At 37.9% G+C, this 27,672-nt stretch overlaps 1 protein-coding gene and 1 long non-coding RNA gene across 6 annotated transcripts in view; one reads left to right on the forward strand and one right to left on the reverse strand.

Moving 5' to 3' along the window:
• Positions 1-27,672, reverse strand: part of NEBL (nebulette) — a 273,670-nt gene that overhangs the window by 52,511 nt on the left and 193,487 nt on the right. For 2 of the 5 annotated variants that reach the window (XM_069776645.1, XM_069776637.1), the window contains exons 7-13: positions 20,525-20,626; positions 18,853-18,954; positions 11,855-11,962; positions 10,192-10,296; positions 6,107-6,214; positions 5,012-5,122; positions 1,992-2,102 (exon numbers count right to left, since the gene is read on the reverse strand). The exons of 2 other annotated variants lie outside the window; for them this stretch is intronic. In XM_069776645.1, the coding sequence (XP_069632746.1) occupies positions 1,992-2,102; positions 5,012-5,122; positions 6,107-6,214; positions 10,192-10,296; positions 11,855-11,962; positions 18,853-18,954; positions 20,525-20,626 (747 nt within the window). Of the gene's footprint in view, positions 1-1,991; positions 2,103-5,011; positions 5,123-6,106; positions 6,215-7,281; positions 7,387-10,191; positions 10,297-11,854; positions 11,963-18,852; positions 18,955-20,524; positions 20,627-27,672 lie in introns of all 5 variants that reach the window. One more of the 5 variants, XM_069776673.1, reaches the window with a different exon arrangement.
• On the forward strand, positions 1,461-23,476 carry LOC138683837 (uncharacterized). The gene is made up of 2 exons (XR_011323291.1): positions 1,461-1,599; positions 22,894-23,476. It is a non-coding gene; the product is annotated as an uncharacterized lncRNA (long non-coding RNA).

The following is a 27,672-nucleotide window of genomic DNA, read 5'->3' on the forward strand; positions in this document are numbered from 1 at the left end:
GGAGAATCAGTCCATACAGCTTGCTACAATTATCCTCTAAGGTAAAGGAGAAGTTTAGCTCTGCAGACCATAGTATAATAAGCTGGTACTTGGTGGCAGCATAATCGAAACACATTTTACTTGTAAGAAAATATTTTATTTATGAAAAGACTACATGTTAGAAATTCAATACCACACAGAATTGTTTCCACTGAACTTTCAGAGCAGGAAGTTGTAATTTATTCATTTAATAGGTCTTTCCTGAACCACAGCCATTAGGCAAGTGGCAGTACTCATCCATGATTGCTGCTTTTTCCTCACAACATAAATTATAAATAACCAATAACCAGGAAACAAAATGAATATTTCATCTTCAGCTTATCCAAGCAAGGATATATTTCTTGTTCATCAGCAAATGATATTAAAATGTAATACTGAAATATTGTATACAATAGTTGTACTTTTTTTTTTTTTAATAAATTAAAAGATTCTCAGGCACTGCTATTTTTGCTGCTACAGTAGTAATCACTCTTTTTTATTCTAGTTTTTCTCTGCCTGTGGAAAACAGGTGGGGCGGTCAAAATAAATACATATAATTAAAAAATTTCTTCTTACTTTTCTGGTTTGTTAATTATTTTTAGGCTGTACATTAGTTAGAAAAGAGAAGGAAAATATCCTTCTACTCAATGCAATACACTTACAAGGACAAGAGCAAAAAGACTTTCAGTCTTCCATCTCTGTCTCACTCTGATGTGGAAATAAACGTGGTAAAACGCCTCTCTACTTTGCAAACCACAGTTTTTTACAAATATTATAAGTTAACCTGAGAGAAGACATTATCCCTCACTTCCTCTCTGCTAAAGGTGGAATGGCAGATGTTTCCTCCCAGCTTCATATTGTGTAAAACACCAAGGAAAAGATAATCCTGGGAGTTACAGCTATATATTCCTGCACCTCTTTACAGTGGCCGGATTTGGCCCTATGTATGGCACTCCCTCTGGTTCTTATGGCTATGTATGTATATGCATGCAAATAAACATAAATGTACACACACACATATTAAATGAATCTAAAATAAATAAATATCTAAAGTAAATATATGTATTACTCTGGAAGAATGACTCCCCAAAGGCATGACGTGCAGCACGAGCTTCCCCTTCCCTCCCCACCCTCTCCAGCCCCACTGCCACTTCCCAGACAGCCTGTGCAAGTTCATCTACAGGAGCTGCAGCCATGCCAGCTTTGGAGCTTGCAGCTCTGCTGAGCACACAGGCTTGCCAAGCACCTGAGCTCCCCAGGGTGGTCTTCAAGAGACAGTACACAGATCAAGGAGTCTTCCACTCCCAGCCCTTCACAATGCAGCAGATCGCACACTTAGGTGCTTCCAGAGCAACTTAGACCAACATAGTTAATATCAAAGTTCAGTTCTAAAAATATGCTCTGGAAGGAGCCTCCACCTGTCTGTTTGCATTGGATGAACCGCAAGCTTAAGAAAATCCATTTCTTCAGGAGCAACTCTACTTTTGGAAGAAGGTTTTCACAAGTAGAATAGTTTGTTTGGATAAAAGATCTTCCCAAGATGTCTGGCAGTCATTACCAATATTTATTTTCAGACAACAGGTAAGTGATTCCAAAAAACACAAAATCATTTCATTGACTTTTCTTTACAAGTCCATTAACAGTCAACTTTCTTTCCATTACAGTATTAATTATACTAGCTGAACAAATAAATAGATAGAAAAATGAACCCAGTTTTACATGCTGTGTCTACTGACCCCACCAACAATTTCCATTGACCTTTTAATTGCCTGAAAATCTGAAAGATTTGTCATAAGTTGGTTTTTTTCCAGAGCTTTTCTATATTCTCAAAGCAAAACAAAAACAGCCTTAGCTTCAATACTTATTTATTTCATTGTAGATTATGTAAAAAAAAGAATTGAATATTTTCATTCGAGTACCACATAAAGAGTGAACTTTCTATGACATCGATAACCTCGACTAGCATAACATACCTCATTTAGTATCTGAGCTGCGTTTTTCACTCTAATCAAATCTGGTGTATCTTCAAACACTGTCATTCCTTTTCCTTTCATCCCTTCTTCCAAATCTTTTCTATACTCTTTCTAAGGATTAAAAAAAAAAAAGAGAGATTTCTCACTTAATATTGTGTGCAAGATCTTGAAAAGAAATGCCACTTATTAAATATCTGAAGGGTCTCTCTGAAATTTCTATGAAATATGAATCAGCAGAAGTACAGGTTTCAGAGTTAAAATAGAATTGAAAATTATGAAATCAAAAGATACAATGTTGAAAAGTGAAAAGGTTTGAATGTAGTCAAGTATTTTCCCATTGTGCTCTTGAAAAATAGTCCTCTCCTATACAGCGCTAGCACATTGTTTAGGAGCCTCAGCTGCCTCTCTACATTTTCACTGCAGTAGCATTTGCTTTTACAGACCAATATATGCTGTGCTGCAGTTTTTACCGTTGTTCCACTAATGGCATCACAATCAGGATGGATGCCCTGAACACTATACTAGGACCTGTTAAAACGACTGCTTGATGAATTATAATGTAGAAGCAATATTCCTACCATATCACTTCTGTGCCCCTCAGAAACAGCACTGATTTGATCTATCAACATTTAGCAACTGCAGCCTCCAGAGTACTCAAATGTTCAGTATAAAATTAAAAGCACACTAGAACCTGCCTGTGGACATCTGGTTCTTTTTCCTCTTCCCAATTCCTAGAGAGCTGATGTAAGCCTACTGAAGTTCAAGATCTTTAAGTTTTGTAAGGACTTTAATTGTTCTTCCCATCTCCAGGTTTGGTTTGGGCTTTTTTAAGCAAAGAAACTAGAACAACATTGAAGAAAATATTTTTCAGAAGGATTTATATAGACATGAATTAATACTCCTAATCATGTATTAAATGTCATAAGCACAGTGAGCACCTTTGTCTCTGGATAAGCTCTTTATTTAAACAAAAGAAAACCAGGTATTTTTAAAGAAGCTTCTCTTTATCAGAAGCATGTCCTACAGCAAGCAAGAAACAACTTCTATTATTTTAGAATTGTTAAATTCAGCTATCTCTTCTGAAGGAGTTGTGAATGTAGTTCCAGAGAAGAAAGTTCTTATTGTTATAAAATGTGAAACATTTGCAGAATTGTCTACAATTGCTTATTCAGCAACAGAATAAGCTGGAACACAGCTAGCACTTAAAAAAAAAAAAAGTAATTGAATAAATAATTCATTTTTTAATAACTCCAGGTTCTCCTTGTTTCATACAGTATCTATCAAAAGTTTATTATGAACCTTCATGCAAAAATACTGAGCTACATCCCTGACTATGAAGAAATACTTCATTTTGCCTAATCTTAAAAGATAATAATTAATTTGACCCACGTAATCTTTGCTTTTGGAATCTGTTCCTTGAATGTGGATCTAAAATAGTATGAAATTCATGCAGTTATGCATTAAAATACCATTTCTATTTTCTTATATTCTTCCCCTCTGGCTTACAAGCATGGTTTACTCCCTAAGTAATGAGTCATAAAACTTGAGGAGGTAAGAATTAGGGAACATCTTAATGCGTGTAGCACTATGGAGGGAAGTTACATCAAAATTTTTAAAGATGAACATCCCCAGCACATCTGCAACTCCGCATGCACTAACCACTTCTGTGGACATTCAGCATGCAGCAAGATTAACTCAATGAAATGCAAGCGTTTGCATTTTTCCCTAGTCAGTAGGCACATGAGACATGTACACACAGCATGGTACTGCACAAACTAGACCTAGCTTGACACTTGTCTACCTGACAACCAAGCTTATCAGAATAAATTATTTATTAGAGGATGAATAATGAAGAAACATCTGAAAGAAAATCTTTTCTTTACCCATATGAAATCTAGCATAGACTGGGATAAATTGTTTAAAGAACAAGGAAAGGAACAAGGCTCACAGATTTTTAATTCTAGCATCCCCAATTCATTCATCTAGACCACAGTGAAAACATCAATTCTTAATACAATAAATATAAACAAGGCACTGTTGGCTCCCAAATTCAAATGGAGGATATCTAGCAGCCCTGATATTTCTAACCATGAATGTTGCTAGAAACATTTACTTCTAAATTTGGTCAAACAGTAAGCCTAATCTGTAGAACCAACCAATACTCAAAACTTAACATGAAAACAGTTTTGAATAACAATATAAAAAGACTAAAGATAGAAGGATTCTCAGTTATGAAAAAAAAGTGATTTAGTTTATAATGCCACATACAACTGAAGAATATTGGAGAAATTTTAAAGAAATAGTGGGCATACAGAAAACCCGCACCTTCTAACAAAATTTGCTTAAAGCAGATTATGTAATATCACAGCTATATTATGCAATTTTGGTCTGCTTTATTTTCATCCATAACATGTATGATAGATAATTATTTCAATTAAATTAGTTAAAAGTGACTACGCCAGCTCAAGCCATCCTTATAACCACAACAGACTATCACAAACCTGAAATAATTACTCAAAAGGAAAAACTGCCATCTGGACACCAAGAGAAATCCTCCTTTCCACCCCTTCATGTATCTGGAAAGAAAACTCCAGGCCCTCTCCAAACCCTTATCAAACAGATGTCTTTTGCAGCATGCCTGGCAAGTCACCAAATTTGGGCTATTTGAGCCCAGGGGAGGAACAAATTCCAAAACTGAGGCCCTTAGAGGGAATGTCCAGCCAATGATCCATTTTCTATAGAGTCATCTGATTTGTTCATTTAACTCTGTTTTTCTGGTTCAGGTGTGCTGAGCTTTATCATTTCCTTATGTTCATAAGGAAACTTCAAAAAGTATCGCTTCTTACTACAGGACTATTCAGAATATAAAATGACACGTCGCAATTTTTACTCATGAAGTCACTTTTGTATTTAGCTACCAAGTTAACTGTAAGTTGTTCAGCACTCAAGAGCTTGTATTGATGCTGCTTATTGTTCATTTACAACTTAAGAAAAAAAAAAAAGAAATAAAAGTCCTCTACCTCTTTCAGAAGGTTAGTGACTTGTTTGATATGCAAGAACTCCGGGGTCTTGTCTAAATCCATTGATGGTCTTCCCTTGATCCCTTCTTCAAAATCTTTGCGATACATTTTCTGTTGAAGCAAAAACAACAATTAGTGGTACACACATGTGCATTTCCAAGCATATTTCAGAAAGAACACTGTAAACAGACCCAGAAATGAGCGATGCCATAAATTAATTAGTTATCACATTAATAAGCAACTTTACTACTCATTTCATTACCTAGATTATCTATACAAGACACACATAATTTAGACAAAAATACGTATGTTTGATATTTCCAAAGAAAATGTTTAACCTGATCTATGAAAGAAACAGTTTGCTTGGTAGAGAAAGGAGAAGACAAATGGCACACAAGGTAATGGTTTTAAACACATAAAAGTTTCTACCAAGAGGATGAAATCATCTGTTTTCCATGACACACAGCAAAAATAATGGAATCAAACTGCAGCAAGGGAGACACAGGGAAATACTCACTCTCAGGAAGGATGGTGAAGCACTGGACTAGATTGCCTGGGAGGTCACAAAACCTCCACCATTGGAAGTTTTTAATAAAAAAGTTAGAAAAACATGGTCTGGCATAGGGCAGCCAGTGCTGTTCTGGAGCCTGGGAACACTCCTTCCCCCCATGCTGAGCTCCCCAGGCTGAACGGACAGGAGTACATTCCAGTTAAGGCACAGGGTCAGACTGGGCTTTGCAGCTTCACTCGCTCCCACCTGACAACCCTCCCTCATTAAAGATGGAATTAAAGGCAAAAGTAAAAAAGTTAGTAATCTCTGATCTAGACGATCTCTTGAGCTTCTTCTCACTTAAATGATGCTACATACAATCTCTGTCTAGCGTGAGCACCAATAGCCTTCTGAGAAAAAACAAATTTGAAGGAAGAACTGAGCTACAGAATAGCAGAGAACTACTCAGTACTAATTCTACCATATACTTAATTTATAAAACCTTTATGATCTGCTTCATCCAATTTCTTAGCCCAAGTACAAGATGTCTGTTAGCTTCTCTGTTGAACTAAATTTTACTAATTCAAGCACACATTTTTACTAACCTCACTTTGCATCTTTTGAGCCTCCTTTGAAACTTGATACATTGGTGTATCCACAAACTCCAGCATTGATCTGCCTTTAGATTTTTCATAATTCTCTTTGTACTTGACCTAGGAAAATTAAAATAAAGGCTGTTAACAGCTGAGAGAATGTGAGATCTGATTGCTTGCCACGGCAACAGACAAATCCTGTCTTAGCCATACTCCTTAGATGTGTTGACTTGGAAGACTCCTCCCACATTTAACCTGTTGGAGAAATAGGGCAGCTAGACAAGGAATTTTTTCTAAAGTCATTTATTCCTTTGCTTCAAAATGTCAGACTTAAAAATGGTGAACTTTGAAGACAGCAGGAGTGAGGAGCATCAACCACAATCCTTAAACTAATGGCATGATTTTGGCTGAATGGCCTATGTCTGAACAGTTGGCAGCTTTTCAATAGGATCCCCTGTCATGCTTCCACTAAACAACACATTTACTGTAACAACAACAAAATCTGTTTCACAGCCAGGCACGCAGGTCTCTCTTTCAGGCTCAGGAGCACCATTCTGAAATGCACTTTTGTTTGCACCTGTGGGAGGGAAAAGGGAAGGAAAACTACTGCCTCGGCAGGGTCAGGCCTTGCACCAACATTCCCCTCACAGCTACCAATGACCATGACCTTAAAGCTAGCAGTAAAATCACATTGAAGGACACAGGGTTAAGACACCAACATATAACTTTATGCTAACTCACAAAGCAAATATACTTTGTTTGGAAACCTGGAGAAGCCTTCTAAACTCATTCATACACACAATTCTGATTAAAATGGGCAAACACATTACTCATCTCAATCAGTCGGTGTAGGGTATGTTGGAATGTTTGACACAAGCCATAAAGAAAAGCAAATAGCTACATATCAAAAGATGATATTCAGAATGAGTAATGTCATTTTGATTTATTTGTCTCTTCAAAAATAGCGATGTCTGAATTTGAGAAAAGTGTTAAAAATCTCTTTCACTGTCAGGCTTCTGCAATAGGTTTGGGTTGTGCAAAAACCTCCCCTCCCTCCTCATGGGGTGCTTCTGATGGAATACGCACTGTACATCACTGTAATTGGTCGTGCAGTTTTGTGCCTCATTTAATCACTGTTAGAATGCTGCATTTTTCTCTTTGCAAGATGTATTTATGATTGCGTATACGTGACTTTGAAGCACTGCACTTTCTTTGTGATGGATTTGTTCAGCTGTATCCAGGGTGAAATGATAGAAGCCCTTGTTATGCTTAAATGATTTCTTATATTCATACTGAAACAAAAAATATCCAAGAATGTTTTCACAAACAAAATCCAGAAGGTTTTGCAATTTTAATACCCTTTAAAATAACTATGGGAGAAACAGCATAAAAGAAACTATATTTTAGGCCTCGCAACTCAGGAGTTCTACTGCTAAATTTGAATTTAAAATATTGTGATGAAATTAAAAAAAGAATATGATAAAAAAATAACTTTTTTAAGTTCCTTGAGAAAATGCTTGTCCTGCTCATCCAAAAGTCAAATGTTTATGTTTGGTAGAAAATAAACTATATTATTTACTTTTGAAGTGCAAAGGAACACATATGATGGTCTGCGTTTGCCTCCTAGTGGAAATAATTATAAATGCCACACAACAAAACCACTTCTGTAGTGGAACAAATGAAAACTATCTCCCATCTACAGATACTGACTTCACACTTTTACTCCATTCCTCAACTAATGGAATAAAAGTTAAAAAAAAAAATCTATAAAATAAATGAGGTAAATCACATAACCTTTTGCTACACTAAACTACAGGCACCAGATTCAGTCTCTTAAGTCCTAGTTATTCACCCTGTCCCTTACAATGAAACACATCTAAGTTCCTTTTTTATTTAGCCTGTAGTTCGTTAGCATCTCAAAGTCTTTGCAATAGGAACAGATTTAAAATGTGCAAAACAATAAACTAGCTGATGTACATATATCAAAGTTTTAAATTTTATGTCTCCATCGTTCCTGCCAAAGAGAATTAAATGTATACCAAGAGGGGCAAGTTCCACCTTGTAAACTCTCCTCCTCATCAAAATAATGAAAATAGGATGAGTTCAACCTGTCAAAATCAGTCTATTTGTGTCCAAACATGCCCATCAAGCTTTCCTCCTAACTGTTGGAATTTATTCCCCTGGAAGCTGATTTGTATAACAGCTTTGCATTGGTATTATAGTACATGTGTTTCATAAAGTTGCATACACTTCTACATTATAGGTCAATCAACCACATTAGTTTCTGAGTTTAATTAACCATACAGGTTCCAATGTGACACACCGCGGCAGGTGTAGCTATGTTATGCAAAAGATGAAGAGAAGCATAAAGTTCAAGGAGAAAGGTATACAACAGGAAAACAGCAAAACTGGGGAATTAGCAAGAAGTTCTCTGTTTCAGAGGGAAAAAAAAAACCAGACAATATCATCAGTCTTTGGAAATCAGTTAACAGCACAGTCAGGAAGACAGTTTCATACAGTGGAAGCAGACTTCAAGAAAGATTTGGTATGAGCTGTAGAGAGACAAGGAGGAGAATACAAAGAAGGTATTGGAAAAGCATGGAGAAAGGCAGGAGAGTAAGCCATGTTAAAATCAAAGAGATGACATGGGGAGGTCAAATCTGAGAAGGATTTTGAAAATGGGATTTCTGTAGAAGACAAATAGCTAGTGGAGACCTTAGGGATTGGCAAAGCATTCTTCTTCCTGCTCACAGCAAGGAAAAATATCCACCAGCATCTGGACAATGCAAAAATCAGAGACTTAGTATTTACGGATTCCTCACAAGAGGGTATAGACAATATGAATCAACCCTTCCTGGGCAACAGAAAGAAATAAATTTTGCAAGAAGCGAGCTGCCTTAAGCAAAAGTCCAGGTTTCTATCTCATTAGAGATAAGAAGACAAACTGATGAAGTTCATTCTGAGGGTATTCATTTAAACAGCAAAAAGAATCCCAATCTTACCTTACACTAAAGGAAACTAGAATTAGGCCCAAATGCACATGAAGAATGCAGGAAGTGAAAGCTATCAACTCATTTATTACCCATACAATAGGGGATAGTCAGTGTTAGCTTCACATATCAGAGTGAGACAGATAAAAAGCAAGCTTCAATTCACCTAAGAGCAACATAAAAATCAAATACAGATGAGAAGGCTGGATTATTTTAGACATAAGCTTCCATAAGCAGGCACTGACTCAGAATATGACCCAGTATGCTCCTAGTCATTAGGGCTAACTCTTTGTGAAGCACTCACGGCCTGCCAACCGTGAGCAATCTTCCTTTACAACACCACTGGCTCACACCTTTCCACAGCAGTTCTGTGGTCCTTCCATGGTTTCTGGAGTAAAGATGACAAATGCAGCTAACCAGCCTACAAGCATCGCACACATAGCATAGGTGCTCTTGGAGCAGGAGAGAAGCTTCAGCAGAGAAGCCGGGGGGGGTTTCCTACCTCTTCCTCCCCATTTCAATCCCCATCACTATCCTATGTCAGACCACCAGCCCCATCAAGGGGCATGTCTTGTTATGTGGCAGAAGGGAGTATGTGCCTATCGCCTGATCCAGTGTAGGAATCCTGAGACATTTAGGAGGGAAAGAAGGTTTAGACAGAGAAGCTCTAAGGGAAGCTAGCACTCAAGAGGCTGTTTATGGCAGAAGTCCAAATATTAAAGTAGCGTAACGGTCACTTCTGTACAGAGACTTGAGGATGAAAACAGTCAGACCTTAGGCAAAACAAGATTTGCAAGGAAAGAAGTATCTTAGATCAACAAAGGAAAAAACAGACAAGGTTTCAGACATATAAGAAGAAATGCTCAAGTACCAGAAGTCTGTGTGATTCTTACCTAGTATATTAGTTGTTCTAATAACTGAAACATCTCTCGCTAAAAGCCCCTTTTTCTTCACTACATCCCCCAACTGCTATGGTTACAACCCTACAGTCTACTACACATGAGACCATAAAGCAAGTACCAAAAATTTATGTATTCTACAGTGACTATACATACTACGTTCCTTACTACATATATTTTTCAGATCATTCTTATAAAGGTAACTTACATCACTATGAATTTTGCTGATATTTAAAGTATGGTTTAAATATAGCAGGTTTGGTAGATCAGAGGCTGGATCATGTAGGCTTTCCAAATCTTTCTTGTAGTTCACCTGGAAAGAGAATTCAGGTTATGTAAAATAAAGATTAACAAATAATTTGCAGCTTCATATTACAGTGTGGCCATCCAGAAACAGAAAGCACTAAGTGCTTGCCTGAACACTCTCTACCAGCCACTAGATGGTGGTCATTTACTATTATTTGGAGGAAAAGAAAAAAATCAATAAAGCATTAATTCTACTGCACAAGTATTTGGGAACTACTCAAACTTTTCCTCAAAAAGGACACTTACAACAAAATCACACTTTATTTATTATTTCTTTTTTCTTTTTTATTCTCCCCCCCATCCCCTCCCAAAAACTTAAATCAAGAGTATCTTCCTCAATACTTTGAGTTTACTTATTTTAAACACTGTCGATTCTTGTTCTTTTTCTCTTGATTCAGGAATTACACTAACTGTCCAGATAAAAAAGTTGTATATAAAACAGTTAAAGGGAAGTCCTCCTGGACATATTATTTAATACAGATTGCTTTCAGCAAAGATAAGCAATATAGTCATCTAAGGCAAAAGATAATCACTTATTGAAGTAGCAGAAGATAAATTCCTATCAGCCTATAGTAGGATTTTCCATACTTCTGATAGCTGGATGCCCATCTTTACAGGAAGAAAACTAGCCACCTTACCTCTCTTGGATGATAAATCTTTTAAACCAATACCTTTAGTCACCTCCACACATGTATCGTGTTCTTCACTGATTTAGGCAAACTTCAAATCAACAATACCCAATTTGCATATCTCTCATAATAATAATTACTCCAATTAATTTTTTACTAAACATTTAGATTTTGGAAACAATTACGTATTCTGTTGGACCCTTCCCAGAGCCAGCCTCTCCTGCTCCTGTTGGGTTGTGCCCCACACTTTGGAAACACAGGACTACAGAATGAAGGCTTGTCTCTTGGCTATCTGGGATCACAGCCTCAAAGAAGAGCTCACATTTTTAGCATTAGACACACTGTTAAATAGATCATCCCAACAGCATTATCACTTGATATAGATGTTTTCTCAAACCTGGCTCCAGCAGCAGGCACCCGTTGCTGAATCTAGCAACTGCTTTACATTGTAATACCAGTCAGAAGATCAACCGGCAGAATGAAGTCTAAAAGATAGACATCCAAATCTGAGCTGCTCATGCAACCTCCTTCTACAACCACTGGAGAGATGCCAGCACTTTGCTCCTCTAAAGACACACGTCTGCAACAGGTCAAAAGACTTGCCCTCTAGACCTGCTTATTTCTTTCCCAAATACAAAGGGACCGAGTACAACGCAATTAGCTCAGAGTAAGCAGTCACGACTTTTGACACACAAAGTTAAGCGAGATGAATCTCACCTAAAATGGTTATGAAAAACTCTGCAGGCCCTTGGAGGAGAGCTTTGTCAGAAGCAGAGAAGAAATGGATAACATGCTGTACCTGCTATACAGATGCACTGTATAGCAGAGACTGCTGCTCAGAGTAATCATAAGATGGAAGAAGAAATTCTGCTTGAGAACAAATGTTAAGTTTTTCAGGATGTAAATGCATGTAAAATACAAAGCAAATTCACTTACATCACTTGCCAAGGTGGATGCAATCTGTGCTTGCTTGAAGGAAGCACTGTCAAGAGGATTGTACTGGTGGCTCTTCATTTCCTTACTGAACTGCTCTTTGTATTTCACCTTCCACCAGAACAAACACATCTAATATTAACATGTAGCACTTAAAGAAGGTACAGAGAATTCAGACTACAAAGGAGCTTATTAAAGGCAATTGCATTATCCATAAATCTTTTAACAATGAAGATGTTTAAAGCAGCTCAGTTTAGCCACATCTCTGACTGTCTTGGGCTGGTTTCAAAGTCATTTTTATGTATCTGAATTTTACTAAAATTAGTAAATTTTACTAAAAAATTAGTGAATTTTACTAAAAATAATTTTAAGATTGTCATATGCGATTATTGGTGCTGAAGGATTTACAAAAAGGAAACAGAAACAAAACCATATAACTCACCTGAGTAATCAAATAAACCAGAACTGTTTGACTAGCAATAATAATCTACTCGCTGAGAAACATTCAATTCATAATTAAGATCATAAATGTATTTTAACGAAAAAACAATTTGTAAGATGAATAAATTGTAAAACTTGTAAAATACATCACTTGTAAATTTTTCAACCACGTGAAAGTGGGAAGTGAGAATCAAACTTCCCACTTGGCCATCTTCCCACCACCAGGTCCACGTGTCACTCACGCTGTGCTAGGCTGTCACCAGAGCCCCCAAGTCTATTTTTAATTCTGCCAGAAATTTCCCACGAGACCCCGAGGAATCTCTCTGTAGTACAGTCCCTTCTTGAGGACAATTCCCACCTCATTACAGTGTTAGAAAGCATAAATAAACAACTGCCTGCCATCACTTTCACTCTCTTTTCTTCTTGTTCAATAGAAAAAGGAGCAACGACAACTCATATAAGAGGAAGCGAGCAATACATAAATGTTGAGGCAATGGCATTAAAAGTAAATAAATCACAAAAATTCCATAAAACATGCTGAAGAACTGAATTCAGAATCTGAAAATATGAAATCAAATGAATAGTAAATCTCCCTCCTTTGCCCCCCTTGTTGTGCGCGATCATCAAACATCTGGAGACTTTGCACACATGCCTTGCTTCTTTCCAACAGCTGGCCATAATGGAGGAGAATAAAGCTCAGTCTGAATTATGCTGCTTTCATAAATGTTAGTCAGACACCTGATATCTGAGCCTATGCAACATCCATTATAATTTACCACGCTCTGCATTAAATAGAGGCGGCTTTTTCCGTACTCCTTTTTTCTCTATTCCCACATGAATGTCTGATAAAGTGGTTAAACCACCTCAAATGATGTCCTTCAAAAATTATTTTTCTCTCAGCTTTAGTTGTGGGAAGGATTTTCTTTTTCCTTTTTAGTTCTTCCTTGCCTCAAAAGACTCTCAACATGGTTTAGCTTACACAACCTCATTATGCTTAGCCACGAAGCCCAATATTTCATTAATCAGGATAACAAGAAACCAAAACTAAGCCACCCAAACAGAAACTAACTGTATATGTTCAAGAACTACATTATGATTGCAGCACTTACATTAATTTTTCAAAGGAAGGACATTCTAAAACATTGTTACTTTTAAAGAGAAACTTTATCTGAGCACATGATGAACTTCACAATCTTTCACACTAACTCTAGAAAAGAATATCTATTGCCTTCTGGTAGATTCATCTGGTTCATATTGTTTGATATTTGCCTTGGCTTTGGATCAAGTGCAAAAGCATATATATCTGAATACAAAGACACTGCCTTTGTCAAAGGCATATCCACATTCTGTACGAGCAGCAAAGGAATAAATCAGAGGGAATTTGTCTTTTAAAAGGTGTATCCAAAACTTGCCTTCTAATAAAAATCAGGCAGTGCTGGAATATGTGATTCAAAAAGCCTCCAAAACCAGAGATCAAGTCAGCATGGTGAACAAAGTTGTCTTTTACTCCTTGGACATCACCTCACAACATAACAACATCGTGCACAAGAGTTTAAATATCCAACTACTGCAGGCTGTCTTCTGCCCAGCCAACAAATGGCCACAAACTGTGCACGCAGACCAAATGTACAACGTGGTCCTTGATATTCTTGTTAAATGTGAAAGCACCAGTGCCAAAGGGACCTCTCCTCACAACTGGCTTGCCATCTTCAAGCTACAGCCATTTTATGCCATTTTTAGAAGATTTTTTTAGCAACACATTTCAATCTAGAGATTCCAGTAATAAACCCTCGGTTAGTGTCACTTTACATCACATCACTGCTGCTGAAGGAAAGAGGGGGAGCCAGTGAACCCAGTCTTCACAGGGCTGTGCATCCTGATACCGATGAGCAGGAAGGTCCCAAATTTAAGGAGACCGCCCACCAATCTGACTGTAATCGTTCCTGTTGCAGTGAGGGATGTCTCGGTACCTCTAGGCCCTGCTGCCTCATCTGGCTGCTCTGCCTATTGCCTTTGCTCTCCTCCCCAACACCACCATACATGTTGCTTTTGGGCAAAATGGAGGCCGCACAATAATATCAGATGACCCTGGCAGTATCTCAAGAGCACTTCCAGAAGTAATTTAACTCTGATTTGTCATAGGGGATTCCTCTCATTGAAAGCTACACACACATTCACTTTCTCTTTTATCAGTTTTTCCTGTTTATTTCTCCCTTTTGAAAGAAAGCATGGGGTGGGAGAGGGAGAAGAGAGAGGAGCAAGCCCATGGATGAGTCACTGTGAAGTAACGCACACAGTATTTACCCTTCTTTTGAACAGGAGAAGGTTATGAATGCAGTTTAAAGGGGAAAAATATGCCCGAGAGAAAGGGTTCTGATTAAAAACAAGGAAGAAAAATACTTCATCAATGATTTCTAACGCATCTGAAGGGGGGAGGTCTTGGCAATGCTATAATAAGGTGGAAGAGCAAACAAAAAGTGGGAGTAGAAATGACAGTTGTTAGTGGAAGCTTATTTACAAATTTCATCATTAACCAAAAGTTTTACTTTAATGAGGGTTTAAAAGATGGCTACTTATTTACCATCTTAATTAAGTGTGAAGTTTGTTTATTTTTTTAGAGTGGGGGTTAGTTTAAAAGAAAGCCAGTGGAAGCTGTTCTCTAATTGTTGCTGAAGAAAGAGCAGACTTCGCAGACTTTTAACACAACAACATCCCTGAAAAACCAAACTGGAATTAAATAAGGCCTGGATAAACAAACCTCTCATCGGCCTTGCACAAAACCTATAAAAGTCAGAATTGCAGCTGGACAGAGCAGTGTCTTTTGAAGCTTTGCAGCAACATTCCTAAATCAAATCTGTAGTTCAAAGCTGTTCACACAGGGAGTGTTCAGTTTCAGAAGTGGATGACATCACCCACTGTTCAGATTTACAAAGAAACTACAAAAATTGAATCATTCAACCACTGGGATCCCAGGATGAAGCAGACGCTTGCAGCTAAAGCATTTCCTCATGACCATATGAAAACATATTTAAAAAAAAGAAAAACCTGTCAGAACACATAGATATTGAAGGAAATGTAACGTAAACAAAGATCTAAATTAAAATATTCATTGCTAAAAGTACTAGCAGAATTTAAAGCAAAGAAAGACTGAGAAAATCTTAGGCTCTTTGTGTTGTTGCTGATAATCTTGTGCTCTTTTTAGATTTTAAAAAATATTCTACCTCTAACAATTTTATCCCTGAAACAATAAGCACCAGATCCAGCATAAAACACAAATATCCAAAATTATTCATCATAAAACCAATTATTGAACACCATAAGGGAAATACTTCATATCAGTAGCTCTTCGAAAAAGCTAATAAAATGCATTAGAAGACATAAAGAAGACATAAGCAAGAGCTTGTTTTTATAAAAAATATGAAAAAAATAACACAAATTATACAGTGTACATTCAGCAAATTAACAAACTTCATGTTTTTACAAGGGCTAACACAATTTCTGTTTTAAATTTGGTTTAAAATCAACAGAAAGGGGTTACTGCGTGCTGTGGGTAAATAAACTAGTCCTGGGAGCTATTATTTTTGCTGCTGCTGTTGTCAAAAGCTTTATTAAATTAAAAATTTATTAAAAAAAAGGGGGGGCTCACTGATTTTGTAGAGCCTTGAGTGTCAGTCAAACATTAACACTATTTTCTTCACTTTGCCTTCCTGCTTGCCTGGATTGCTTTCTCCCTTCGTTACACCCACACTGCCTGACCTCTTCTTGCTCCTGTTCTCTATACTCCCTAAATTACCTACCCATATGCACCACATTAAAACATGTTATCATCTTCTCTTCCCATTACATCCATCAGAATTGTCAACTTTGCAAATTTACTGTGAGGGTCAAATAACTAATATTTCTCTGTATGTCGCAGCTTATAGATTCATGCTATTAAGGGAGATTATCAACTTTCAGCACAAAAAGTTTATAATGCTCCCATTTGCTGAGAAACAAATGGAAACCCTAAAAGCCAGAAAGTCTGGAGACAATAAAGAGATCGTTAACTTCGCCATTTTTTAAATCTTGTAATTGTGACAAGCCTGCTTCATGATCCTTGCATGAAGAGGACTGACACAACCGACCCATATTTAGGGCTCTTCCTCTCCTACAGCACAGGTGCATTCCTCATCCTGCCCCACCACCCTGCTCTTTGGACACAGGGGTCATCTTCATTCTTCTGTGCTCTTGATTTATGATCAGTGTGTCTAAGTGTTATAATGATTCAAATAATATATAAAAACATTAGACAACTCATGGCCACTGCCTTCCCTTCAGAGGAGGTGGAGAACTGCTGAGGGCACCTCTCCTCTGCTGAAAGCAGCCTGGTATTTACAGCCTCCATGCTGCTGCATGCAGATGGCTGGTAGCAGAGTGTTAGGCTGAAGTGCTGCCTCCCTTTCTAAAAGTACGTGGCTGCAAGCAGCCACAACAGTGTAGACTGAGGAGAGGACAAGAGAAGGAAGGATCCCAGAATTTGGATCCAGGCCCAGGGGCTGCAGAGTTTGGACCACCAAGGTTTAGTAAGAATCTTCTTTACAAATAAACTGTAAGCAAGCTACATTTTGTCAACTGCTCCTCTCCTCCTGCCACACCTTCTGCACTATTTGGACTCTCTGAAGAGGTTAAAATTGCACACCAAATGCTCTCTTCTGCAGAACAATCTCAACTAGAACTGCTGCCATCCCAGTCCCTGGCGGTGAAGAGACTCTATTATAAAGCTTTTGCAGATGCAGCATGCATTGTCCCAGAGGAAAAGCACATCTAACAAAAACGAGATAAAAAGTGCATTGATGAAGCCTATGATGCAGCTGGCTCAGCACCAGCCTGCAGGACCCCATGATCCAGCTGGTATTTTTTGATTGTTGTGCTTGTTGGCCACAACCTCAAGGGTATCAGTCTTAGTGAGATGGAGAGGGCTATTGGAAAGGGATCCGCTTTGGTCCCATTTGTGACAACAGGCAGCTGCAAGCCTAGATTCTGAAATGGGCTGCAAGGAAAGGAGTGTGTAGACAGCCACTGAGTAGAAATAAAGGATACCACACGCTAAATTTAGATATGAACCCTTTTAAAAACCACTAAAGGTGTTTGCTAAATGGCAGACAGCTCCCTTTCCTATAAGTGACACCCAGGTCTAAGCAGCATCGCACTGGCTCTTCCCATGAAGCACAGGTTGACTTCCAAGCCTGCATGATGCTAAACACAAAAGAATCTCTTAGCAGACTTGCCCATCACCAGAGGAATGAGCACATGATCCATTACAAAACAGAAGAAAATCTATTTGGAAAACACAAAGTAATTTTGATTCTGAACACATCATTAACAAAGCAATAAAAAAACATGTATTTTCTTCTTTTTCCTTTGTACAGTATTAATGTTTCAAAGTTAATGATGGTCCAGTGTGAAACAGGAAATCACGCAGCAGATATCTAAGGACAACATTTGGTGACAGCAAAAGGAGCTCAACCTCTTGCAAACAGACACTGCACTGTTTTGCAGCTTGTTCTCTATGACACATAATTCTCATTTTATGCTAGTTCTAGGGAAGATGCTTACTATCTAGCCAAATCACAAGTATTTGTTACACAACACTGATTTTGAGACTGTTCTAGTGTATACACTATTACACTTGGGGGTTTTTTTCTGGTTCTGGGAAGGCTGACACAGCCTTCTCCAATCAAAGTACGTTATCCTCCTCTTACAGGAGGGCAGAATTTGTTCCTGGGTTTACAAAAGCTCTAAGTGTAGCCTGACAGGATTACTAGTGAGGATTATGCAAGGCACTGTTAAAGAACTACTCCAGAAAAAAGAGAAAAGAAAAAAAAAAAGAAAAAAAACCAGCAAGTCAGCAGTCAAAAATCCTTTCTCACGATGTCAGGCTGATCTGTAGTAGAGTCTTATGTGTAGATCCTATGAGTAGAAGACTCATAAGAGGAAAAGAGGGAATATTTGTGTTTTCAGTTTTCTTTTTAGTTATGGACTAAAGTAATCCCTCCATTTTTCTTCTTTTTTTTTTTTTTTTTCTTTTTTTAGGTTAATAGATGACAGAAAGCAGTACATAAAAGGTTCAGTTTCAGGGGGAGGGAAGGTGGGTAGTTTACATGTCAGGCCAAATTCAGATCCCATTACTCACATTAGCAAGCAGTTATACAAAAGACCCCAGTTACTTCATTGGGATTAATCACAGGGTAAGGTTCCACTCAAACTGAATGAGTAGCAAAATTTGCTTCTAAATTACATACAGTTAATATTTTAGAAATCCTAGATAATCTGTATAAACATACACCATCTCCACAAGAGACAAGCTGTAACAGTCAAAGTTCATTGTGTTTTTGCATAAAAATGTATATTCTGTTTCCTAAGAACCTTAAATTTACCAGTTATTGCAATACTATATGAAAAGTTTGAGAACATAATCTTCATGCAATTACAGATAATCATCTAAAAATCTAAATATTTTCTTGCGTTACTAGGAATGAGATATCTGAATGAAGTCATTGTAAAATGACAGAGAATCTTACTTGGCTTAACAGTTTTGAAACTCCTTTAGCATGTTCAAAATCTGGTCTTCCAAGTACAGCAGGCTCCTTATTCATCTCTCCCCTTCCTTTCTTGTATTCAGCCTTAGAAAAAATTAATATGAACCACTATTAAATTGTTTGCTTTTATCAAGAGAAATGTAAGCATTAAAGCTGGTAGAAAAAGTCTCATTTAGTGATCTGCATTGATACTACTGTTCTAAACAGCTCTGAAAAAAAGGCCTTCTCAGGCTTCAGCTCCTTAACCACATAATATTTATTTATTGTAAAACGCAATGCACAGCATTCACAAAATTTAACTTTAACAAAACGCATAGCTTAAGCCTGAGAAATATTGTTCTCCCAGTCAAGGCAGAATGAGTTACAGTGGCTCAGCACTTCTTATGACAGGGTCTGCAGTTTACACAAGATTATTTGTAGCAGCTGAAAACAGTCTTGAAACAAAACTAGACTGAGGAGCAGCTTTTTCGAAGTGTAAGGTCACTTTCCACTCTTAATTTTACCACTGCAATCTTGCTGGATGTCAGTGAGGTTGCACTGGTGTAACAGAGCAGAATTAGTCCCACAAGGCTGATGTTACGTGATCTTTTCTTTCCAGCTGAACTGCCTCCCATGCGAATTGCTGCAATTTTTTTCCACAGTGCATTAGAAAACAGCACAGATGAATCGACAATAGGTGCTTTACGATATCACAAACTAAATTACCCATTGCCTAAAATAGGCTTCTTGCATTACTCAGGCACTGTGAATCAGCAAGGACACGTCATAACAACAGACTGAGAGAAATAAAAGTCACAAAGCCACTCTAACTCAAAGGGGGCTTGAACAACAGTTAGTAAATTTGGGTGTTGAACATAAGACTTCGTAGAAGTTCTTGGTCTTCAGAAAATCCTGAATATTCAAAAGGTGAATCTCAGGTCTCTTAGAACTGTCTCTCCATAGGTGCCTAGTCAGTCTCACATTAAATTGTTAGCAGTTACTTAAAATCTTGGCTCGGGGCTTTTTATATATTGTTTGACTTGTCTACAATAAAATATTAAACTGCATCACACATTGCAGCTTCTCAAACTGCTCCTTGACCTATCCATTAGCAGATGTCATGGTGGGAAGGCAAAGAATTTGAGAGGGGAGTTCAGGGAGGAAAGCCCTCATGCAAGAAGCAGCATGTTTGCTCAGCTCTCAGAAGGAGCAGGGAATTGCATTTCCCTGTCACTGCCAGCCGAGATGGGAGGAGGAAAGGGAGTCCTGCAATGCAAGCTTCTCTTGTACTGAGGTGAAAAACTGCTTGGTATGCCTTCTGAAGAGCAGTATAGCATGCAAGCATATGACTTATTTTGAGAATGGTTATCACGAATAAAGCTGAAACAAAACCAACTTTAGTAAGCTTAACGTTCTCTTTAGATCAATGACCAATAACTGCAAAGGTCATACTGTCAACATCAAAATAGAAGAAACCCGTAACTTTGTAACATACCAGGCAAGGGGGTTTTTTGGGGAGTTTGGGGTTTTTTTTAATCAAACCTCCATATCATATTTGGGGTTGCAGGTTTTCTGCTCGTGACATTTGAGAATTTCAGCAGCATTCTAAACAATCTGACTGAAATTGGAATAAATAAAATAACGTGTCTGAAAAATACGTAACAGGAGAACATACATCACTTATTATCTTTGTTATCTCAGTTGCTATCTTTATGTCTGGCCTGTTCAGCACTTCAGTGTATTTATGAGTATCTTGCACATCCTTCTTATAGGATACCTGTCAAACAAAAAACAGTTTTGTTTAAAATAAACAAACAAAAACATTTGAAGTTTATAAATAAGTTTGAATGACCTATCAACAAAGCCATCAAATTCAACAGAACTCTGCCTAATTTATTCCAACACAGTCCTGCTTGACAGGGATTATTTAGTAAGACCCACACACAGGTTAACAGGATAAGGAAGAAACTCACAAGCATAAAATACAATATTAAAATGAAAAATGGTTTTGCTTAGAAACGTAGTAAAAAATGAAAGCACTGCAAAGACCCAAATATTAGGTTTTATCATTAAATTTCAGAGGACTTCTAACAGTACAGCATTTTTTTCTATGCTGTACCCTTTTTTAATATAAACTAACCCCCCTATGATACTGAGCACCACAGCCTAGCAGATTGCAGCTACACTGAACAGAAACTGTAATTCTACCACAGTGAATGTCTTTCTCGGTAACAGGCAGCCATGTAGCTGGTATGTAATTCAATGATGCAACTCCACCTCAGCAGCCCCCACTCCCCGCAACTCCACTTATCTGCTCCTTTACATAATCATGGGAACAAGAAGGCTGAGTGTTCCAGCATGTAGAGTACAAGACTGAATCTGTTTGTGCAAAAGCCACTATTATAATGAATAGGCTCAGAAAACTTTGGCCAGAAGGCTAAACCACAGGTAGGAGAGTCCAAACATTCTCCAGTTAGCAAAGCAATCACAGGAACAGCATAGACCTCGGGGACGTTACAGAGCTCTGAGACCACAAGTTATCCTTCTTCTCCTTCTTCAGGGTCTGTAGGTTTTTTCCTCTCCCTTGCTGTAGTACATGTGCCAATCTAAGCCAATTTCCAAGAGCTGTCTTACTGAATTATTCTGAATGATTAAGAAAATCATCCCTGGTATTCAAAAGTGTCTGACAAATTGAAGTATCAGGCAAAAAGTAAGAGAACATAAAGTTAAGTCTACAGGAAATAGAAAGTATCAGAATAATTCCTGATTTACTGGACAGTCTTTTAGATTTTCTTCTGTTGTTTAACAAAGTTAATCAACCTCTCGAGATAGTATTTCACCATCAAGAAAGGCCTCAGCTTGAAGCTTCACTTATAACCTTCACAGCTAGCTCCTATTTCCAATGTAAAGTTTCATTGTGGGTACAATGCAACAAGCTCATAAACTGCAGCACTCAATGACAAATATAATTTGTAGAAATGTTACTGTAAAAAGAAAAGAAAAAAATCTTACTTTTTGGCAAATATTTTACAGGCAACAGGAAAGTAATTTTGCATCCATATGGCTTCGCTAAGTAGACAAGCTAAATAGGCTTCACTGTTGGCTGCTTGCCCACAAATAGATCTTACAATTTTTAACCTACAATGAGTGACACACAAGTGTAATCACTGATAAAATAAATAAATAAATAGGTTGGATGAATACAGCCCACAGTATCACCTACCAAGAAAATAGAAACTGATTCTTACAGCTTGTTTAAACCACTGGAAGTTTTGTTTTGGTTAGGTTTAGATTTCCTCTATTTTTTTAAGAAACTAGATGTACAGACAAGCATTTGCAATTCAGGGCTTTACATGAATTTAGTTAATTATATGCTGTTCATCCTAATGACCACATGAGGTGAGGTGAAAACCACAAAGGCAGCAGAAACAGGTTTCTGAATAGCACCCTATCATCCATGTAAATTGCAAATTAAAGGCCAGCATATGTGCTCAAAATAGAAATTAGGAATGGAGTGAATTTAACAACACAGAATCAAGAATAGCGGTGATAAAGTTGAGGAAATGTGGTCACTTATTGCTCCCAAATGACATGATCATATAGTACATGAAATAATGGATTGTGGTTAATTTGGGGGGGGGGGGGGGGGGGAAGACAGCGACAGTCCTTTATATTTCACCATTTCCAATTATATTAGATGCAAGGCCAATTGCTATAGCTTTCCCTGAGTGAATTATTATTCTTCCTGCACCTAGACCAGTATACCTATTACTTATGTCTGAGGGAAAGTCATCTAGCATTTTACAAATGTCTGCAATATATATTTGCTCCATTCTGCAGCTTGTCATACTCCGGTGAGAATAAAAATGTTATGCAGCAGAACAGTAGTTTGTCAGAGGTAGGCCAAAGAAAGAAAAAATATGTTTCCCATTTCCTGAATAACCTCAATCCCTGGATGCTGACCCTTTCCCATTGGGACAGTGTGCTGGCCTCTATTACACAGCTGCTATTCTGTTCCATCTAGTGATTTTTTTTTTTTTATAGTACTATGTTAGAACAGTAAAACCAGAGCTATTCCAAGAGAGTGGGGGAACAGATGTAGACAGAGCAAAGCAACCAGCTTGGTGTGTGCACCCATGGACACCAAGAAGATGGAAAGTGGAGAAGCCTATGAGAGGGGAGAAAAGAAAACAAAGCCTGGTCAAGCACAAAAGAAAGGAAACAGCAGAAGCACCCAGGGAAGGGGACATCTTTTCTCCTGAGTTGGTTCAGACCCTTACCAAGAGGCTCAAACCCTGAATGGAACCTCCAGGCATTACACAATGCCCTTACTCAATCTTCTCTTCAAAGGGTTGCTCAGGCTCTACCAGAAAACATCACCAAAGGCTCAAGAATTGCTCCTGTTTATGAGGACCACAGGTCTACGAAACACCTGCTCAAACTGGCTTTTGCATAGGAAAAAGTAACTGAGATACTGACAACTTAAGAGCAGTGAAAGACCTAAATGGAGAGTTACAGCAGACCAGTGGGAAATGCAAGTGAGAAAGAAACAGGGACAAAAAGGGAAAAAAATTGTACCATCTCTAGTTTTGAAGTTGCAAATAATAAATTACAAATGCTAACTAAATTTAAAGTGTTTTTCTACACCAATTTGAAATTACAATAAAGAGTGGTTACAATGTTGAGTATTTTTATAAAACAATTATAATCTGAACAAAAGCCGTTTCTCATCTTTAATCCCAAATGTGATTACATACTCTGAATTGCCAGTAGTTTTTGCAAAGCTTGGAAAATATTCAGGGCTTGCTGATAATTAGTAGACTAATTTTAATAGAGCCAAACCTCCAGCTCTTATAAAAAGGCATAAAGTCCACTGCAGATAAACATGCCGGTCTATTTACTCCAGCTGAGGGTCCTGAAGACGCTTCACCTTTCATGACAGTGCCAGTGCATTGGAATGCAGTGCAATGCTGCAAAGTAAACAGATTTCTAACAATGCTGCAAAACATCTCAGGTTGTCAATCAACAAACAGAAACTTCTGCTACATGGTGACCCAAGCCCACAGAGGTTTAAAGGACTTAGACTCTTCCTGCAATCTTTTGTCTTGTCCTCTATTCCAATTCGAAAACTATTCCAAGCTATAGGTAATAAATTATTAAAATAAGCACAAACAGCTGTGAACACATTTCACCCTCCTGAGATGCACACACAGAAGTCAGCAAGGAGCTGGGCACACCTACCTGGAAGAGAGTTTGTCTCTAACTGTTTGTCCCTGCTTAGTATTTTCTAAGAGCTGCAAGTCCACTAACTAATGGCCTGTCAGCTGTGTCTCTGCCCCCTTTTCTCTCATCTGCACTTTGGGGTCCATCAGCACTAAGAAAATGACTAGCTGGTGACAATCATCATTGGCAACAGCTTTTCTGATCCCCACTCAAATGGTGTTGAAAACTGTTTCCCAGCTCATGTAGAAGAGACAAACGCATTTCTGGCCCATTACAGATTGATGCAGTCATCCTTTCCAGTAATGGGCTTGAAAATTGATTGGTCCCAATTACATCAGGAGTAAACACATCATTTTCAGCACCAGTTGGAAGTGGTCCAGGGGGACCTGCTGTTGACAACCACTGTCAGCAGAAAGTTAGTCAGTGAAAGGTGATTTTTCTAATGCAGATGCTGAACAGAGAGCCAGGAGAAGCTTGAATTAACATGATCTGCATCAAAAGAAACATCGACATTTTGGTATGTTATTGATGGTGTTTAAGCACATCAAGTTTAAGATCCACCGATTTGGTCTTATCAGAAAGAATGTACATTTTTTCTGTGTGGATTGTGACTGCACAATATCCTGAACATGAACAAAAAGCTTACTCCTAAGACAATACAGACTTCTTACATATTCAAATTTAGATGGTCAGTGAAACATTATAAATTACCACTACTGATGTCACATGGACTGCAAAGAGCACACATATACATCAAAAGTTTGCCCAACTGTCAACTAACATTTTAAAAGCAGCACTGTTTCATACACAGTATGAAACATGCGTAAGAGAAAAGATACCAGGGCTCCAACCTCAGATCTGCAAACTGCCTTTTAAATGTCCACAGATGAGTCCATTGCAAGTTTTCTTATTTGTAAAATCAAAACACCACTCCCTTATTTCATACAATGTAATGCTGTAAGGAGAATCAGTAATTTTAACCAAGTAGAACATATAAATTGCTGTACAAATACTTAACATTTTTTTGCTATTCATAATGCCCAGTGATGGACCAGGTCATGGAACAGACAAAACTATGATCCACAGCTTTGAGTACCTTCATCAAATGCTATGTGCAATGCAGCAAGTGTTTGCTTTGCTTTAGAAACTTAATTGTCACATCATTTCACTGTTCAATTACTTTCTTCCATCCATGTGATCCTCAGCTACACATAAGCCAAACCACTATTTTGTGACCTGATGGTTTTCTAAGGGCCACCACTTAATTTTGGTCCCAAGTTCGGAAACTTCCAGATGAGCTAAATGACATCAGCCAAGCACAGACATAAAGTAGGCTGATGGTCCTTACTTCACTTTTCTCCAAATGCCTTTGTATGCCAAAGTCACATCATTAACATTCACTTCACAAAACACAATTTATAGAGAAAAGTACTCTGGTTTGGATAAACGTGCTTTCCTTCAAGCATTAGGTAGTATTTAAATTATTTTTCAAGTAAAATCCCTATCATTAAAAAAGTCACTTTTGTTCTTTTGAGAGCAATTTTCTTCAGTCTAAGTATGAAGAAGAGAAAAATGTTTTTCTTATACATGATCACATTGTTCAGGAGATTTTACAGTACTTCCCTATTACGCAGCTTCAGCCCACACTTACAGAGCATGTTAATGATATTCAAAGTGGTGTGAAGGCCTACAGCACATGACAGTTTCAAAATGTCAGCACAAATGTATTGTAAGTTGAATACAGTCTTAATTTTTAAAGGAAATTGCACATTTCGCAGAGTTGAGTATAAATGTCAGCCTTATTTTAAGGCTGAGTAAATAGTCTTAAACACATCCTAATCCTATTAGATGCAAACCCTGCGTGTAAAGGTTGAATTGAGTTGGCAGAGCATTGTAGGTAAACATGCATTCTGCTCCCATAGGTATACTGTAATGAGTGGTGGATAAAAGAGCTTTGTCCTTCTATTCCCCCAGTAGTTTCCCCCCTTTTTCCCTGCACTTTCAAAGCTGTGGTTCTACAAATAACCTGAAATAGTTTGGAAAGACAAATGCTCCACATTTGGGATGCTTGCTATTCCACGCTCTGACTCAAAGATGAAAACTCATGCGGCTTTTAATTAAACCTGTACTTACAAAGCAAGAAATCCACAGCTATTCACCATGGTGCCCAAACAATTACCCAGAGGAGCTGTGGAACTCCACTGAACAACAACTGGACTTACATAACTTGCTCCTTTACGTGTGATAAAGATATATACCCATTGCACTGCAGCTCCCCATGAGCAACCAGAAAGAATCTGTTCTTAAACAGATGAGACTAAGTGGTTAGAGTTTTATGTTGGATATGGAGGGTTTGTTTGATTTTTTTGAAGTTTGCTCAGGCTGAAAATAATTTCCTTCATATTTTTCATTATTTTTAACATGCTGTTAAAAGTTCTCATTTATCAAAGCATCCTTCCCTCCTATGTTTGCCTTCAATTCCTTTCTTTTGCTTGCTTTAAGGGTGAAAGAAGATGAAACAACTGAATTTCATTTACTCTCACATCTGTACCCTGCTCTCCTTAATTCTGTTAGCAGGTGATGTACAGCTGCAGAAGGGGAATGGGTTTTGCGCTAGTATACGCATCCTCAGACCATGATGAATTTGATACAAAAACTCATCTCCTATTCCTCCTGGTCCCACCACCTTCTCTGAGAGGGATTCCCAACTCTCTTCCCAACATTACTTCCTTCCCTAGTAGTCCACCATCATTCCTCTGCTAGGTAAAAAAAACTCTTGGCTATGGGGAGAGAAGTTCACGTTCCCAGCTCCTACCCTCCATCAATCTGATATCCTGATGCTTCTAACAGCAGAGATGGCTGGAGTTTGACAGGAAGAGGCAATTCTGTAATCAAGGCAGGTTGCAAATTACTGCTGGGAGTTCCAAGGCAGGTATTTCCCAGCAGAAGAAAAAGTTATTCTTCAAACATAATGCTTCCCTGAAGTTTTCCAGCAGCCTTTTAATCAGCGGCCAGCTGTCAAGATTCTGCACACATGGACATACATCTAACATTGACATTTAGTTTTCAGCCTACAAAACCTAAGAGTGTTTGTTACACTGTCAGCAGGGAAGGTAGGGTAAATTTAAGACAATTCGAAATTAATACCCAAGCTTCATTTTCTACATTGTTAGCAGCAAACGAATATCCCTTTTATCTTAGAGACAAGAGTTAAAAAATCACATACCTACCTGACTAGACTTGGTTACCTAAGAAGAATGGAAACGGATCGTAACTTTAAATGTATTTACATGTCAGCTGTTCTTTGAGTAGCCTTTAAAATGACCTCACCTCACCATTTTAGCCAATCTTCTCCTAATCATAAGTAAGCTTTTACAAAACCTAAAACTAACATACATTTTTCTTCAAAGTTGTGTTTGTATCATTCAAGACACTAATCTTAGTAGCATTTCTGCCCCCAGCAATGGTGCATTGAGCTAGTATAAGCTAGCTTAACCATGAAATCAAACCTGACTTGACACTAATACAAAATGTAAATACTATTATTAGGCTTTTATATTGTGAAAACCTAAAGAACTTAAAGAAGTTAACAAGCAGCTG

This window comes from Haliaeetus albicilla, chromosome 2 (genome assembly GCF_947461875.1).
Source record: "Haliaeetus albicilla chromosome 2, bHalAlb1.1, whole genome shotgun sequence".
NCBI lineage: Eukaryota > Metazoa > Chordata > Aves > Accipitriformes > Accipitridae > Haliaeetus > Haliaeetus albicilla.